The sequence below is a fragment of the Diceros bicornis genome, chromosome 2, assembly GCF_020826845.1.
Source record: "Diceros bicornis minor isolate mBicDic1 chromosome 2, mDicBic1.mat.cur, whole genome shotgun sequence".
In the NCBI taxonomy this organism is placed as follows: Eukaryota; Metazoa; Chordata; class Mammalia; order Perissodactyla; family Rhinocerotidae; genus Diceros; species Diceros bicornis.
Genome location: NC_080741.1, coordinates 1,431,558 through 1,449,887, shown reverse-complemented (window position 1 = coordinate 1,449,887; position 18,330 = coordinate 1,431,558). Strand labels below are relative to the sequence as shown.

General features: G+C 48.0%; 1 protein-coding gene across 3 annotated transcripts in view; it reads left to right on the top strand.

Moving 5' to 3' along the window:
- Positions 1 to 18,330, top strand: part of ARHGEF26 (Rho guanine nucleotide exchange factor 26) — a 128,698-nt gene that overhangs the window by 8,376 nt on the left and 101,992 nt on the right. For all 3 annotated transcript variants that reach the window (XM_058550637.1, XM_058550635.1, XM_058550631.1), the window contains exons 4-5: positions 11,485 to 11,541; positions 15,115 to 15,275. In XM_058550637.1, coding sequence (XP_058406620.1) covers positions 11,485 to 11,541; positions 15,115 to 15,275 — 218 coding nt within the window. The remainder of the gene's footprint in view (positions 1 to 11,484; positions 11,542 to 15,114; positions 15,276 to 18,330) is intronic.

Below are 18,330 nucleotides of genomic sequence, written 5' to 3'. Positions count from 1 at the left end.
ACTTTTTCGGAAGCCCAGCAGTTAGCATGTCCAGCTTGCAGTTAGCACCCTGAAGAGGAGGCCTCCGGAACTGGGAACAGTGTCAGGACGTTTTGCATACGGGCTCAGCACCCCATTTCTCCGTCTGCCCTCGTGCCCTGATCCCTCATTGTAGGGACTGCAGGGTTCAGGGCAGGTCTCGGAAAACTTCTGCTTTTCGTATTTTTTTACGTCGTCTTCCCGTGCTTAGCTTTTAATATTCCAATTTAGCTGGTGGCCCCTGTCGAATCTTGCACAAATCACTGTAAGGAAGTGATTCTTTGAGGAAGGCCTGGATCCCAGGAGGAGAGCAGGACAGGGATGTTCTGGCGGAGGGTTGGGTCTCAATATGGCGTCCACCTTGACTCCACACGGGGGGGGGGGCGTATGTGATCTCAGGTGTGCATTAGCGGTCATTCATTGTCTCACTTTCTAAAAATCTCTTCTCTTTGTTGCAAACACCTGACTGCCTCCTGGGACGATGAACGTTCCTTGCTGGTGGGCTGTGAGCAGCATTCAGCGTGCAGAGACTCTGGAGGTGCAGCCGTTTGCAGAGGGGTTCCGTGGGGTCTTCAGCCCCCAGTTTGTGGTGTCACTTGTCCCCATGTGTCTGCGATATGGCTCCTCTGCTGTCACCAGACAACACACAGTGACAGCAGTTCTCCATTTATGGTGCTGGCTGACTGAGGTGTGGTCATGCAGGAGTAAGGGGGAGGGATTAGAGCTGAGTGGAGGCCTTGACTGGGCCTCCATAGGATCGTGGTGGTCTCAGCTGCCCAGGCTCCTCTAGGAGGGTCCAGTGAGTTGGGGGAACTGTGTTGGCCATGGTGGCCCTGCCGACAGGTGCTCCACGCAGAGGTGGTGTGTCCTCTGGTGGCCAGGACACCCTGGGGTCCTTGATGTCATAGGGTGGTGACAGCTTGCTCTTCCTTCACTGGGTTGTCGCAGTCAGTTGATCGACTCTTAACTGGAAATACAGGATTTCTTCGTTCCAGGGAACAGCACTGTGCTGCTCTTCAGGCCACGGTTCCCAGGTTTTGGCTGGTCGTAAGTGGACGAGATTTGAGGTTTTGACCTGGGAAAGTCATCTTTGACCTCCAGAGATCTGTGCCCAGACAGGACCCCGCGGCACACAGGTGAACCACCTGGCGCCTCACCCAGAGCCGCAGCCTGAGGGCTGAGCTGCGGTCTCCAGACCCCTGGGAAAAGCGTGTGGGTTTGACGAAGAATGTTGATGGTGTTACCAGTCTGGGATGGAGCAGTGACTGGTTGGGCAGTTGGCGCCGGCTGTGCAGGCGGCCGCGCCCGCAGGCCGGTGCACTCCAGGTGTCCCCAAGGTCCCCGTCTGTGGGATCCCGGAGTTGGTTACAGTGCCGCGGGGATGAAGATGAGTCTCCACTGGAGGCTCTCTGCTCTTGGTCATGACCCTCATCACGTGCGGGGCGTGAACTGAACAATGGCTGTCGTGGAACAGGGTTTGTTTTGCTATGTTCAGTGACAGCATTAAGCCACCCTCGCAGCCGGGCCCCGACCCCGTTTGTTTGTTGTGGGGTTTGTTTGTGTCCTTCTATTGCCTTGACAGCGGCCGTTTGTTTGTTGTGGGGTTTGTTTGTGTCCTTCTATTGCCTTGACAGCCCAGGTTCCTGTGGGAGGGTCCAGGCTGCGGAGGCAGAGCGAGCGTGTGGCGACCTTGTGCTGGGATCCACCCCCAGTCCGGTCGTCCTGGGCCACCCCGTGCTCCTGACTTGTGGCTTGGTCAGTCATCCTCATCTGGGTATTTCTTCACTTTGCTCAGGAATTTCAAACTCTTTATCAGGAGCTGGTTTTATATTTTCAGCGGAGTGTTTCTTCAGCTGTGCTCCGTGTGGCGGGTGGTACAAGGGGAGCTCTCGAGTAGGGCCGCTGTCCTGGAGTCCTGGCTCGGCTTTCAGGCACGTGGTTGGCCCCTGGACGACTTTCTGGAACTGCCAAGTGAGAAAGGACGACTTGAAAAATGGCCATTTTATTACAGGTATAATTTCACTCAGTCAAAAATATAACAGACGCTTTGGAGTCTTAGCAGTTCCATCTGACGGGACTCCTTCTTTTAGGCTTTACCACGTGTTTATGTAAAAGATGTACTATTTTGTGCTAAAAATCAGAGCTTAACAGATGTAATAAACCTGAATATTGTTCTGTTTGCAGGAACGCTTAATGCGTTTAGCGGTCATAGAAATTTCCTTCTTTTTCCTTGAATTTTCACATGTCTGAATTAATTTTCAGTTGTTATTCAGTGACTTGCTGCTTAAAATAATCTCTTCAGTCATATAATTTTCCATGTATGTTTTGCAACACAGCAGTCTCGTAAGATTATTTTTTACCTTAGATGGTGGTTAATGTCTTTCGCCATATCTGTCTTTTGTGTTTAAAACACAGAAACAACATTCTCGTTTCTGGTGTTGGGCTTACTCTTGTGCTCGTGGTGTAAACAGTGAGTGGGGGCCTCAGACGCCGTCTCCACACGCTGAAGCTGGGCGGCAGGTCTGCGGGGAGGCTGTGTCTTTGCAAACAGAAGTGGAGGTGTGTGTGCTGGACCTGAGACCCCAGGCAGAGGCCCTCCTCCAGCCAAGAGGGCTGGGCCGGGGCCGGGGCCCCGTGCGCTCTGCTGGTTCAGTGCAGTCAGATTATGGTGTTCTCTCTCTCTTTTTTTTTTTTTTTTTGAGGCAGATTGGCCCTGAGCTAACATCTGTTGCCAATCGTCCTCCTTTTTTCCTTTTTCCTCCCTACAGCCCCAGTAGATAGTTGCATGTCATAGTTGTACATCCTTCTAGTCGCTCCATGTGGGACACCACCTCAGCATGGCTTGATAAGCGGTGTGTAGATCCATGCCTGGGATCTGAACCAGTGAACCCTGGGCCGCTGAAGCAGAGCATAAGAACTTGACCGCTGTGCCACCGGGCTGGCCCCCTAAAGTCTGTTTTGATGATGTCTGCAATCCTAGTCTCTTCCCCTTCTCTGTGGGTGATGCTGCTCTCACTTTGGTAACACTCTGCTCACAATCCACTTACATACATTTAAGAAAAAAAGATTACGTGCGTTTACATACCGTGTGAATAATATACTGCACAGATTTTACAGTTTGCTTTTTTCTGAACCACATGTCCTATGAGTCATTTCGTGTCTGTGCATGATGACCTTCAGTGTTCTTTCCAGCTGCTGCATTATTCTGTGGGATGCATGTGCATTTTGCCGTCTTTCCTTTGAGGGGTTGTACGCACAATGAGGCTGTGATGAAGGGTTGAGCCGTGGACTCTCTTTTCTTTTTAGAAAAACATATACACAGTATACACGTAAATATTTGCTTATAGTTTTTGTTTCTTCGTTCCAGTTTGAGGGCATTTTATTTCTTGACTTCATCTCCAGATACTGGGAGCGCCTTCCTCTAGCTCCCCATGTAGTGAGCACAGTGTCCGTGTTGTTCATATCACCTTTAGAAGTCTTCTGTCTCTGCCTTACAGCAATGTTGGAACTTAAACTCTATGACCCCTTCTGAAAAATATGTCTACATTGAGGAAAGAACTGCTCTCATCAGAGCTGAGTAATGAGGGGGATATGCTGACATTGATGTTGTTGAGTCTCCTGAGAGAACAATGGGATGTGAAAATGTGGGGGTGTGTGAACGTGCCCCTAGAGGAGGCTGAGAGCAGAAGAGACAGGTGCTCTGGGAAAGTGGGAGGAGGTGAGCACAGGGATGTTGGATTTTGGTTGGCATAACTACAAAAGGAGGCTTTCAACCAGAAACTAGACCTGGGACCCAGACAAAGAGGGTCTTATTACTTCCCGGAGCGGGAATATGGGAGAGATTGATGAGGGATTCCCTCGTTCATCGAGTCTTGGTGGGGGGCTGCTGCACACCAGCCTGTGCTGGGCCCTGAAGAGGGAGCCCAGCAGACCCTGCCTGGCTGTCAGGTCCTTAGGAGGCCCTGCATGGCGGGACAGACTTGCAGTGGTCCCGTCCATAAATGGCAGGAGGACAGCTGTGTTAATGCCGTGAAGGACGTGTCTGTGCTGCCCCCGGATCCCAGGCGCAGGGCCCCTGTCTGGGCAGGTGCCGTCAGTGGAGAGAAGGTGGGACAGGAAGCGAGGAGCGTCCAGGTAGGAGTCGGCAGAGTTGGTGGTGGGGGTGAGGCAGAACGGGGGAGTCCCAGGCGGAGGAAGTGGCACATGCGTGGCCCTTTGGGGTGATGGTGGGGGGGAGGGGGTAGAAAAGACGCAGCTGGGGCTCCTTGATCCAGTTTGTGGGCGCCTCCTCGTTCCTCTCGTCTCCAGATGTCGGGGGTCCCTGGCCCCCTCCCTGGCCCCTCCTCTTGTCTGCCCTCAGCTGGCGACCTCATCCCGTCTTGTGGCTTTAAATGCGTCACAAGCTCTGATGACTTCAAGTTTCTGTCTCCAGGCTGGACCCTTTCAGACAGGGACATCCCGCTTCTTTTCTGATACTCATCCGCATCTCAGATTAACCTGTCCAGAAGCTTCCTCCTGATTGCTCCTCTCTCCCACCCAAACCTGCTTCTCCCAGTGTCCTTTTTTTCTTAGCAAATAACAACTCAGTCTTTCTAGTTGCCAGGACACAGACCTTGGCGCCGTTCCTCGCTCGTCCCTTCCCCCCTCACCTGCTCCCGAATCTTCTCTTTCTCCCTCACCTGCTCCCGGCTCGTCCCTTCCCCCCTCACCTGCTCCCGTCCCCCTCACCTGCTCCCGGCTCGGCTGGTCCCTTTCCCCATCACCTGCTCCCGAATCTTCCCTTTCTCCCTCACCTGCTCCCGGTTTGGGGCATAGTCTGTTGCCTTTAGTTCAGAACTTCTCCTCTGCTGCCACAGGGGATCCCAGGAGACAGGCGGTTTCTGGGGTCTCCGGGGTCCTTAGTCTAGGGGACAACAACGAGGAAATCCAGAGGTGCTGGGAGGCAGTGTGGCAGCAGGCCAGCCTCAGCCTTGGGGGCGGCAGGAGGGCCTGGGCTTGAGTCCGTTTGCCTCGTTAGGGCTAAGGACTGAGCCTCTCTGCCGTTCCACTTTTTATTTGTGAAATAGGCAAGTGCCCCTCTGCAGGGTTGTTGCCAGGTTTAGAAGGTACAGGTTCTAGGCGTGGTGGGCGTTTGATACAGTGGTGGTTTGAGAGACCACTGAGGCCCAGCCAGACCCCTGAGCCAGGAGTCGGCTGCTGTGAGCAGCTGGTGGTGAGGCTGGCCGCAGGGAGGCAACCACGCTGACCTCCTCAGTCGTACAGAGCACAGCAGTCTATGCTTGTACATTCAGTGACCTGTCTGTGGTTTGCTCCCTCAGCCTCTTGCCTGCACTGACATAATTTGGGGTCATTCAGGAATCCTGGCTCTGCTGTAGAGGGTGCACAGGCCACGGAGGAGCAGAGGCTCGAGGCCGGCCTGCCGTGTCTGAGTTTGCCATAGTTGAGTTGAGAAGGCCTGAGGTTTCCTCTGGGAGCCAAGAGTACTGGCTGTTTCTGGAGATCCAGGGACTTTGGTGGGGATTATAGAATTAAGTTTAACAACAGCAGATCAGAGAGGAGATGGGTTTTGGGAACAAATGAAGTAGGAGGCCCCTGGCACGTTACTTGATGTGTTTTTAAATTAAACATATGATTTTATTGAATGGGCCATTGTCTTCTACCTCTCCTTTTAAAAAAAGGAAAACATAGTGTTCTGTTTGCCCACCCCTCCTGAGCGTATGACAGTCCCCATCCTGACGTCATTTGTGTGATCTTTGGTTCCTCAGACCTCTGGCCCTTTGAGAGGATGTTCTGGGGCAGCTCTCAGCTTTGGTGGGGTAATCTCGCAGGCCTTTCTCCAGGACAGGGCGGGCTGGGAGCCCCCGGGCATGGTGACAGAGGACACTGTTTCTGGACCCTGGCGGGTGTTCATTTTAGGGACTGCAGCCGTGCTCTCAGAGAGTGGCTGTTCCAGTGTTGTTTACAGTGAAAGATCTCCCCCTCAGTTGTAATTCCGGGGCTTTCTGGGTTGTCAGTCTGTAGAAGGACCTGGGAGTGACTGTGTCCCGAGGCGTAATTTACTTTGCAATCCATTCCCTTCCCACGTGAGCCCTTGGCAACAGGAGCTGTGAATAGGGACTCACTGGGGCATGAAGAACCGGCTGGTTTCAGCGGGCGGTCGACTCTGGCCCGTGTGACGGTCTCAGCTCAGGGGGGCCTTCGATGTGCGTTACTGCTTCTCGGAGCCCAGTGCTCGTGGATTCTAAGATCTGATCTGACTTGTCACTGGCTACGTTTCTGAGCCTGTTTGGTTGGTCAGTCTTCTGAGCCCTTCCCCTCTGGTCTCCCTGGCTGGGGGGAACTTGAAGGAATGTTATCTACATCTTATCTACAAATTATATCAAGTCTTGGAGGGCCTGAGACTGTGTCCCCATTTGCCCCTAGAAAGTGGAGACCTGAGCGCAGAGAGCCTGGAGTTACCAGTGTTGGCTCTCTCCACAGGTGTAGGGCTGCTCCACCTCGTCAGTGAGCTCTGTATAAATGCCACATCGGCTCCACTGGGCCTTAGAGACCTCGACTCCTAAACGATCCAGTCAGTGGAGTTACAGGCCGGGGGATATTGCACAAGTTTGTGGGTTCTCTGCAGGTGAAATGCCCGTAACTGTGAGTGCAGGAATGGACCCTGCCTGTCCCCTCGGGGACAGTCATCTAAGAATGTCAGACTCGCAAGGAATCAAGAGGAAAGCCAGCGTGAAGTCTAGATGAAGTACCTAATAGTTAACTTTGGTCTGTACTTTAGGGAGTTTACCGTTTTATAAATTTCAAAAACTACATTTTGGGTCTAACTAGACAATGTATATCCATAGATGAAATATCTTATGTTTTTCTTGATTAGTTTTAGCCAGTTGTTAATTTCTGTCTCATCTGGACATGGAAAATATGTGGGTACAAAGATCATGGATGAAGAATTTCAATACTGATTACAGCCATAAAAATATAATATAATATGTTACATAATTATATATAAATTTATAATTGTAATTATAAATTTAAAACTATTATCACATTAGTGAGTTCTCTGCCTTCATTGTCTTGACAAGCCACATATGTATGTTCATATTTTTTAACTTTTGTCAAAACTGTAGCCCAAGACTACAGTTCTGTTGTTTTATTTGAATTAATTTCTGTCCACTTGAGATGTTGAAGATACTGACATGCTTTCATACTTTCTCCTCAGAGTCTGAAGTCTGCCTTGGCAAGACTGGAACAGTGTTCTGAAGTGGTTAGATCATACAAAATGAAGAACCCTAAACAGTGCAGTTCTTAGTGTTTCATTACACTGCTTTGGCATTTCCACTTTTGATGATATGGTTACATAAAACACTTAACCCAGTGCGGAATGAGGAGGTCCCAGCGAGGCTGGGTGAGACCGTTAAAGGAGTGTGCTCTGGCGGGCTGCATTCCCATTTGTGCTCAGCCGGAGCTGCCGATACGAAGTATGGATTCTAAAAATAAAAGAGGAGCCTGTCCAAATTCCATTTATTTCATTTTAGATAGCAAGATAGGAATCGGTTTGAGAAGCTGGAATGGTGTTTTTTCTTTCCGTACATGGAAACCAGGGGAGCACGGAAGACGTGGTAGCCTTGATAGCACTTTAGATTCTCGTAGCAAAAATGTGCAAACTGCAAAAAGCACATAAATTCTAAAACTGTAGGTATAAACCTATGCTTTATACACATATTTCTTTCATGCAAATAAAAGCCTGGGTCTTCCAGTGGTTTTAAGTACGTTGACTGGTGGTCACTGTTTTTGAATTTGAAAATCCCGGAGGTATTTACTGGTAAACACTGGCCCACAGTCCTTCTCCTTCCTTCCTTCTCCTCCTCCCTCCCCCTGCTCCTTCCTGTTCCTTCTGCTTCCTATTTTCCTCCAGTCTCCTCATCCTGCCCTGTTTGCTCCGCCATCTCCCTGTCTCCGTGGGGCCCTCTGTGTGTACCACCCTCTCTCACTTTCCCTGGTTTCCTCTTCCCAGCTCCTCAGTCTCTGAGTCACCTGCACAGGACCTTCTGCCTGCAGCACCTGCTCTCAGGTGCTGCTTAGCTGAGGGCTGAATGTGGACAGAGGTCTCAGGGACAGAGTGAGTCCTCTTGGCTCTGGAGGAAGAGCGTGCCCAGCCCACCCTCAGGGTGTGAGGGGCCGGGACAGGACAGGCCCTGGTGTGGAGGTCTGGCCGCTGGAGGAGGAGCTGGTTTGTCCTGATTCTCCGGAGCTAGCCTGCCGGCTGCCCGAATGTGCTGCACTTGGTTTTCTTCATTATGATCCAAGAATGCTTCCTGGAACCTCTTTTTTTCTGTCAGTAGCTTTGTGCAGGCTGCTGGTTTCTTACTGAGGCCTTTTTGGCTAAAGGAATATTTTATCATTTTTTGCATCATTATTAGTAAAGATGTGACTCTGTACATGACTTTTTCAGAACTACAATCTCTTCCCCTCAAAAGAGCAACTGCTTTAGCTGGGATCTTTTCTTTGAGACGGGATGAAGTACTTCTGATCCCTCAGTAAACCAGCTGGCGCAGGTCTCTACGCCCACGTTTCATCCTCTTCCCCTTAAGATTTCCCGGTCTGAACTCATTAGTAGTTTGGATGGAGATAGTGGTGGCCTGGAAATTCTTGCTGGTGACCTCACCTGCGGAGACTGTGGGCACAGCGCCTGCATATCCATCTGCCAGGACTTTGTGTCAGGCAGGAAATCCTGTGAGCTCCGGCTAGGGGTTAACCAGACGGGAGCAGCTCTGAACAGATTCCTTCTTCTGGCCAGGCTCCTCCCTTAGGAAGACAGATGAAGAAGCCTTTTTAGCTGTGAGTTCTTGCTGACGGGCTGACCCGGGGTCGGGGTGGTGGGTAAGGCTGTGAACATTCCACAAAGTGGTGGATGAAGAAAGGCACATGGGGACATGGTGCAGACCCAGCAGCGGAGGGGTCGTAGTGGAGACCGCCCGACCCTGGAAATGGCGTGGCTCTCCTGAGAGCAGGGGTCCCTGAGCCGTGTAGAAGGGTCCGGGCCCTGGTGAGGAGTGTGAGCCCTGGCGCTGGGCAGGTGTGGAGGCGGGTCTTGGCCTCGCTGCCTTAGCCGTGTGGTCTTAGATCCCGAGCCTCGGTGTGGTCCTCATCTGTGAAGTGGGGTAAGAATAGTGTCGACACTAGAGTTCACGAGGGTTCCGTGGGAAAGGGGTGTAGAATGCTGAGCACGGTTCCTGGCACACAATAAATGTTGAGTAGTGATTGCTGATTTAGGACTCTCTCTGCTCTACTGTACTGCTTTCTCACTTTTTCCAGAAACCACACTAAAGACAGTAACGTGTAACTGTCTGCATTTCCACGCCGGCGCAGTGTAGTCTTCTCGCTGGGGTGTGCATCACCCCCTGGCGTTCGTGCAGACCATGCGAGGTGAGCGGGAAAGGCTGTAGGTGGTCTGTTCCGGGTCCTCAGCTCCCAGGTGAGCTCCTTTCTGGAGCTGGGACTGCACCTGCAGTTACATGTTACTCCAGGTCTGTCTTCCAGCCTCCCTTCCAGCGTAGGCCTTTGCCGTTGTACTGAAGGACGACCTCTCGCTCACCCAGCTCAAATCCTATGTGGTGCCTTGTCCCGTGGTGTCAAACCACTGGGGCCCGGGACAGAGGAGTCGACTTGAAATGCTGGCTTCAGTGAAGCCTCCTTTATTTAAACTGCCATAAACCCCCCATGTCACTAAGAGTTGCATTCTCAGTGATATTTTACTTTTAGGGCTTAATGCGTTCAAGTTGGAAGTAATTGTGCTGTTTTGATCATAGGTTATTAATGATATTTGTAGTGGTCACACAATCTGCGAGAGTCTCTTTTATACTTAAAGCTCGTGGTCACAGGAAATTTTAGGAAATTAAAAACGTATTTTTGGGGCCGGCCCGGTGGCTTAGCGGTTAAGTGCGCGAGCTCCGCCACTGGCGGCCGGGGTTCGGATCCCGGGTGCTCACCAACGCACTGCTTCTCCAGCCATGCTGAAACCGCGTCCCACATACAGCAACTAGAATGATGTGTAACTATGACATACAACTATCTACTGGGGCTTTGGGGAAAAAAAGGAGGAGGATTGGCAATAGAAGTTAGCTCAGAGCCGGTCTTCCTCAGCAAAAAGAGGAGGATTAGTGTGGGTGTTAGCTCAGGGCTGACCTTCCTCACAAAAAAAAAAATGTATTTTTGTGTCAAAGGCTGGTAGTGTTAGTAATAAGATACCCTAACACTTAGAATTATATTAGGAAATTTTAAGGGGAAATTGACATAGAAATGAGATTTACAGGATAAAGAAGAATGATGTAAAAACTCCAACTGTTAAGGAAAATATTTATTTTTAAATGGATGATGGTGGATATCAAATCATTGTGGTTTTTACATTCCATTGGATACTTTTAAAAGAGTGTAGCAGGAAAATACATCTTTAAAATTCTTTAAACTTAGGATGAAAAATTTGAGACGTCAACTTAAAAATGGGTCTGGGGACATGGTTTTCAAATGTTTTTTGGGAGATGTGACGGGGGACACGTTAGACGGCACGTGTTATGTTTGTGTGTTTGAGTCTATCACGGGGAGAAGGCCCGTTCCCGCTGCTCTGCTGTGGGCGCAGGGTGATCGGTCGGTGCTTCACGTTCCCCTTACCTGTGCTGATTTACTCTTTGACTGAGAAACGTGGCTGTCTCTCCTGTGCCAGACTCAGGGCCGGGGCACCCGAGGAGACGCCGAGTCCCTTCGTGGCGTTCACACTCTGCCTCCACTCTTGGGTTAGAACCTGGATTATGGCGGGAACTGCAGCAATCAGGTGACAGTGTGTGGTGGTTGAGGCGGGCACCCCGAGACTCATCTTACGGTGCCTACGTCACCCCGAGTACCGACGGAGGATGCTCTCGGTTCCCGTGGGGACTGTTGCTTCTCCAGAGAAGACCGGGTGAACGTCTGCAGCTGTCGAAATTAAACATGCTGAAATTGGGGCAAAGAGGGGACTTTGTTTTGTTTGCCTGGGTTTTCATGAAGAGCCTTGTATTCCATGGAGTCTTGCTGAACAGGGTGTTGGAATGACTCTTTCAATGTGCGATCCTGGGCAGCAAGCGCTTGGAGCGGTGGCTTCATTTCTTGACTGTTGGGTTTCTTCACTCACGATTTAGGAGATTGAGTTGGTAAGTGTGTTAGGAATATCCAGAGCTAAGACTAGAACAGACTAACTCAACCTGATGGGATAGTGTTCGAGCCACTTTTCAGTTCTTTATTGTTGCTCTGTGCTAATTTATTAGTGTGATTAAATAGTATTTGAGGGATGTGAGACCCCAAAATTCATATGTGCTGAATTCAACATTTTGCATAATTTCTCTTAATTCACTTTTGAAGGGCATAAGAGTTATGTCTTACATAATAAAGAAATTGTTAAAGTAAATGAGCTCCACTTTGTTTTGCTTTTTCCCCTAGGTGAGGAGAAACGGATTATCTCAGACAGTTAGCCAGGAGGAGAGAAAGAGACAGGAGGTACGTGTCCCTGAGAGGAGCCCCGGGGTGCGTGTGAAAACCCGCCGCCTGCACTCGCTCAGCGTGTCCTCTGAAAACGTATTCATCTGTGCTCTTTGCAAAAGAAGTGTGTGATCACTGCCAAGTAAGGTGACACATATGCCCCCAGAAAAGAACATTTTAAAATATCCCAGCGTCGTTTTAACTTAAACAACAAAGTGCCTGGTGCAGGTATTTAAACTGGAAGAAATATGTTGAAAAATGAAACAGACATTAGATCCTGGAAGTGGTAAAGGATATTGGTGGAAAAACTGGTGAAATATGAATAAAGTGTGTACATTTGTCTTCAGACAAAATGTAGTGTACCCTGGTTGGGGAAAGCTAGGAGAAGTAAACAGGGACTCTGAACCCTTTATGCAAGACTTCTGTAAGGCTAATTATACCAAAATAAAAGTTTACTGAATAAAAAATGAAACAGATAATAATAGGGCTTCACAACTTGAGGTTTAAATAAATTCAGTTTAAGAAAATCACTCATTGAAATAGTGTTGTGAAGTTCTCAAAGTGCTTCTCTCCTGTCTTAACTACATTAGTGGATATATGTAAATTTATACACATACATGCATATACATTGATTCCACAAAGGACACAAGGTGTCCTCGTCTTATTTCACTAGCCTGGAATAATGCAAAAAGACACAGGCACGTTATAGTGCCATTTTTTTTTAGGTTTAAAAAACAGAATAGTATATCACATTGGTGTACCCATCACTGAGAATTAACAAATGTGTTACATTTATAATTTTTTCTTTTTCTTTTTCTTTTTTTTTGGTGAGGAAGATTGTTGCTGAGCTAACATCTGTGCCCATCTTCTTCTGCTTTATATGTGGGACGCTACCACAGCGTGGCTTGATGAGTGGTGCATGGGTCCGCGCCCGGGATCCGAATCCTCGAACCCTGGGCCGCCAAAGCAGAGTGCACGAACTTAACCACTATGCCACTGGGCCAGCCCTTCATATTTTTTAAAGCAAAGAAAATAAGACTTTGAATAAAGTAGAAGTCCTACATTCTCCTTCTCAGTCCCGTTCCTTCCTCTCCTCCCCAGAGGCAGCTATAATTATAAATTCACACATATCTGTCCAATCTGTGGTTTTAAATCACACATCACAGATACTTATTACATATATGTATGTGTGTGTGAAAATGTAGGTAAGAGACATGATTCCGAACATACTTGTTGGTTACTTGCTTTTTGCATTCAGTGTTGTTTTTGAGATTTACCCATGTTGATGCATGTTAATCTAGATGATTCATTCAAACCACTATTTGTATTCCATTCGATAAATACCACTTTTTGTTCTTGTGAAATCTGTCCTCCAGATGATGGACAGCGGGTGGTATGTTTTTTCTGTATTGTTAGCAGTGGGGCGTAAATGACGTTTCTCTCTCCTTGTGGACAGTGCCAGAGCTTCTCCAGGGTCCCAACCCCATTCAAACACATCTGCTCTTTTAAACCTTTTCTATTTGTCCTATTCTAGTTCCCTTGTATTTTGAAAATGTTTATTCATATTTGTGATATAAAAAGTAGTGACAGCAGCAGATCAAACTGGGGCTCCTTTATGTTCCTCTGTGGCTGTTTTAGCAGCTCTAACCTGGTCTGCTTTTAAGTCATTGATGGCTCTGTTGCAGGATTTTTTAACAATTATTACGTTAAACTTATTATTATTAAACTACCACTTATTCATCTTTTCATGTGATCTGTATAGTTCATCATATCTTTTTTTATTGAGGTCACGTTGGTTTATAGCATTATATAAATTTCAGGTGTACATCATTATATTTCGACTTCTGTATAGACTGCATCGTGTTCACCACCAATAGTCTAGTTTCTCCCCGTTACTGTACACATGTGCCCCTTTACCCCTTTCACTCTCCTCCCACCCTCTTCCCCTCTGGTAACCACTAATCTGTTCTTATCTGTGTGTTTATCTTCCACGTATGAGTGAAGTCATACAGTGTTTGTCTTTCTCTGCCTGACTTACTTCACGTAGCATCATATCCACAAGGTCCATCCATGTTGTCACAAGTGGCATGATTTCGTCTTTTCTCATGGCTGAGCAGTATTCCATTGTGTGTATATACCACATCTTTATCCATTCATCTATTGATGGGCCATCATATTTTTTAGTTGCAGTCTTAGTATTGTGGGTTTGATTACAAAGCCTTTGCTTTTGGAAACATTTTCAGCCATTGCAAGGCACCATATCCATCAACAACCTGAAACCCGTTGTTTCTGGTCGGGGAGGATTCTCTTTAGTTTGCATTACATTCCTGGGGATACGTGTACTGGTTGAAAAGAATTACACAAGACACAGGTGAGTGAGAGTCTGGATGTTCTTACTCTTTACTCATTAGATGGTTACATCACTTTAGCCCCTGGAGCACAGCGGCCCAAGACCAGCACGTTTGAGTCAGAGCTCTCTAAGACCTCATGGGTGCCAAAAAGGGAACATTGAGACTAGCAGCATGAACTTGATTACAAAATGTGGCCTACCTACCCGAAGCTGGGTGTCTTCCTGCCTGTGCCCACTCCCCCCGCCTCAGCCAGAGCTCGGGGACTTCTGGGAAGCATATCCTGTGCCTCGGGGCTGAGGGCTTGAGGGGAGGAGCCCTGGAGGCTAAGGTGCTGGTGGCCCCAGGAAGGAGTGAGTCTCCAGCCTGCAGGGATGTCACCACCCCTCCCTGAGGAGGAATTTTCTCTCCCTCATTGCCCTTCTTGCAGGAGCTGAGGCTGATTTTGTTCAGGAGCTAGGTGAATTCCGCACACAGGGCGTTGGTGCCTGCCCACACGTGTGGGTGGGCTTGTCATCATCAGTGAGCGCTCATCAGGTAAACCACCGAGTGCCTGGCACCAAGAGTTTCCGCAGAGGGTGTTTCGCTCCTTCTTGAGACACTGACGAGGGCAGAGAGGGTGGCCGTGGACAGAATTCCTTTCAATTGTATGAGTTTATATAAAAGAATTCCTGTGGCTGATAAGAGCCTTTTGAGGGTAGGTGCAGTCATGCTCTCTGAATACAGCAGAGTATTTGCTGTTATTGACTGCAGATTAGTCGGATTAAAACAGGGAGAGAAAGGGCCCACAGGAGAGGGCAGCGAAGGAATGTGTTTGTGAGAAATTTTCTCTGAATCTTAGTGACGTCCATAAACCCTTCCTGTCCCAGAGCGGCGTGCTTCGAAAGCAGGGCTGGAGGCGATGCCCCCAAAGGTTAATTAGTGCCACACTGAGATGTTATGACATGCCCTAGCTTCCTTCCATAGATTCCACCCCTCTGCAAAGCGTGACCTCAGGATGCAGTTTCAGGCCATCCACATTGCTTTCATTTTTTCATATTTACACTATGGGCAGTGACTCTGTTTCTCGAGATTTGAGTATATGTGCCTTATGTAAAGACAGTAGTTTGGTGATACAGTATTTAAACGTTTATCTTTTTGTACTTTTCAAGATATTATGTCATTCTTATAGCAGAATTATGAGAGCTATATTTAGCTCTTCAATTGAGAGAATTAACAATACTTTTCTTTTTCTTCTTACCAGGCTATCTTTGAAGTCATATCCTCTGAACATTCGTATCTACTCAGCTTAGAGATCTTGATACGAATGTTTAAGAATTCTAAGGAACTGAGCGACACGATGACCAAGACAGAGAGTCACCATCTCTTCTCCAACATCACGGACGTCTGTGAGGCCAGCAGAAAGTGAGTCCCTTCCGCTGCCTTTGGCCGTGCCAGGAAGTTGCTTCCTCACGATCGTCTGCACTTTCTCAGAAGGAAGGAGTTTGGAGGCGTGAAGTCTCTCCTTCATTCCTTTGGTTTTTATCTTATTCCTTGAAGTAAAGGTAAAGATGTGGTTTGGGGTGTTGACATGTAGAGAGATGCTGAGTGTGTGATTAGTTGTCACGGCAGACAGTTAACCCCAAGGTCTCTTCCTGCCTTCTCTCCCCGCTTCTCACTCTCTCCCTTTATGAATTATGCCAATAATACGAAAACATTTAGTTGGGAGGGGAAAAAAGTAACTCACAATCATACCATTCAAATACAAAAATTATCTTTGTTTATATTTTCCTATTCCTTTCTTTGTTCATATATGTAAACATTATTTTAAAAATACAGTCATAGTGATTGTAATGATTTCTATAGTTTTCCCTATTTAGCATTCCGTAAGCACTGTTAGAAGAGTCTTCATTGTTACTGTTTTTCATGAGAGCAGGAAGCTCAGTCTGTGCACCGTGGTGCCTCTTAGATCCTCCGAGTGACCAGCACAGTCTGCGCTGGAGCCCGGTGCCAGCAGGGGACTGAACAGAGCCATCCAGAGTTGCCATTAGGTCAAAATGGATTGAATGTTGGCCATTTTATGAGATTGGGTCAGAGGTGGGTTTACTGACAGCTAGTGAAGGTTAAGCTTCAAAGCTCCTCGCTTGCAAGGGCACCTTTTACATATTTGCTTTCATGCCGAATTTTTTCTTAGAGGGCCTACAAATTGTATGGCTTTAGGGCCCACAGAAACTGGGTCTGTCCCTGGGTGAGTGTTCCTTGTGAATCTGGACGTTGCTCACCTGTCACCTCAGGGCAGAGCTGGGTAGACAGCGATGATTCCACTTTCCTGTCTGCTGGCTCCCTCACTGTGTCCAAGATGGAACATCTGTGCTGAACAGGTTAGTGTGTGAGTGGGGCCGCTTCAGAGAGATGGGGTTCGTGGTCAGATCACTGGGATCCCCAGATAGTTCATGACGGTGGCAGAGCCTCAGGAGCCAGATCTACCACAAGAGAAGGTCCTGGCAATCTTGTTACTGACGTGGATTCTTAGAAGCTCGTGTGCAGGGACCCACTGGGCCCGCGGGGACAGTGGACCTGTGGTGCGGGTGTGGACGGGCACCGCAGCTTGGAATCCTTTCAGAAGCTGGGTGTTGCTGGGGTTTAGTCCGTCAGTGCTTTTGGAACCAGTCTTGCCAGTTTTGGTGAAGACAAATGAAAATCTCTTTCCCCCTTCAGCGAAAAGGGCAGAACAAGAGCTGTAGATGGTCTAGACGTCTGTGTTCGAAAGGTATTCAGATTTCAAAATGAGAGACGTTCATTGTAACTTGTACGTTGGTTGAACTATGAGAACAAAGCTCCATGGTAGATGTGTGGCTATGAAGAATTACTGGTGTTTCGATAACTGTCAGATGTACGTCATGGTTTTAATTACTGGAATATGTTTTCTGAAAACCACAGTGATATGTTTTTATTCCTCTGTGGAATCACGCTGTGAATCATGTGGCCGTCAGTCAGCTTCCCACAGGGTATGAATGACTCCAGAGATAGCTTTTCGTAAACTCTGACTGTTGAGAAACAGCAGTTCTCAACCAGAGATGCTCCCAGTCCTTCGAGTCTTGGGCCTCGTCTGCACTGCTCGCACATCTGCTTGGTTCAGAAGGAGCCAGGACTCCCGCCTCTTCTCCTCGGTAGTTGGATAACCTTGAGCAGGTTGCTAAACCTCTCTGGTCTGTTTCTTGTCTATAAAGTGGGGATAAAAATATCCATAATTGGTTAATCCTGAAATCAGTCATTACATTTGTTATAGATTAAAATTTCATTATTTTAATTTCAATTATTTATAGAATGTAAATCTTTCATGATTTTATTAAAAAGTTTTCATTTCTATTGTAGCTTATAGTAAAAGGCTATTCTGGACATTTTTGTCTGTTTTTCATTTTTAAAACAAAACTCAGAAACTTCTCAGCCTCCATTAAAAGATAAAGACAGAAATATTGTGATCCTTTACGTTTTTGTTTTGTTTTTCCTTGAATTGCAGTGTTTTAATTTGGATAGCTGCCTGTGTGGTATCTGATCTCTGTTATGTTTCAGCTAAGAATGGTCAGCTTCCGCATGATAATCCTGTGTCTGCATCATAGTAACTCACATTACAAAACTTTATTTGATTTAGTTTGAAACACGCATTTCAGAGACAGCTTTTTAAAATTCAAAGTGCTGAGAAGGTTTGCAAAGCCCACTTCATTCTGTAACGCCTGTTGTTGACTGTCCAGCAACTCTCCAGGGACAGCCTCCTAGCCTGCTACCCGGGACAGAGTTTCCAGTCCTAAGAAAAGTTGTAGTGTAAAATCTCGAGTAAAGCACATGATGGGTGTCTGAATTAGTTCTTACTGACAACGCGTAGCCTTGTTAAGTGTGGCGTGATCGAGACTGTCGTCCCTGTTTGACTGTCACCTGATGAAACTGTAGCTGTGGGAGCTGGGTGTTTACTGTCAGCTGAGGTCAGGATGCTCGACGTTCAGCTTAATGTGATGGTCCATCCCAGTCGTGGTGGCTCAGGTTCTTCACTCTCCCATAAACCACACCGGGAAGCCTTCTGTGTGAGATGGCGTCATGTGGAAACAGACAGGCAGGAACAAGATCATTCTGTCTGGGCGTGTGTGTATCAGTGACATGTCCCTGTGAAGTCCTTTCCTTCTTTATAAAGAATTGTTCCTTTCAGTCCACTCCTGCGGGACCTTGTGTTCTGTAGGATGCCTGGTTTCTAGAGCATTTCAACTGGTGGCATCTGCCCAGTGGCTCTTGGTCCTCAGGGGCCAGTGGTGGCCTGTGGAACGTCCCCAGCGATGAGGATGAGAGCAGATGGTGAGGCCTCTGAGTGCCGCGGAGGAGTTTTCCCTGCGTGCTGAGGCTGTGTGGGAACGTCGAGCGATGAAGCAGCGGCTGCCTGATGGCTGGGAAGTGGCCATGTGGTGTCTGCATCAGAGAGGAGGTGAGGTGG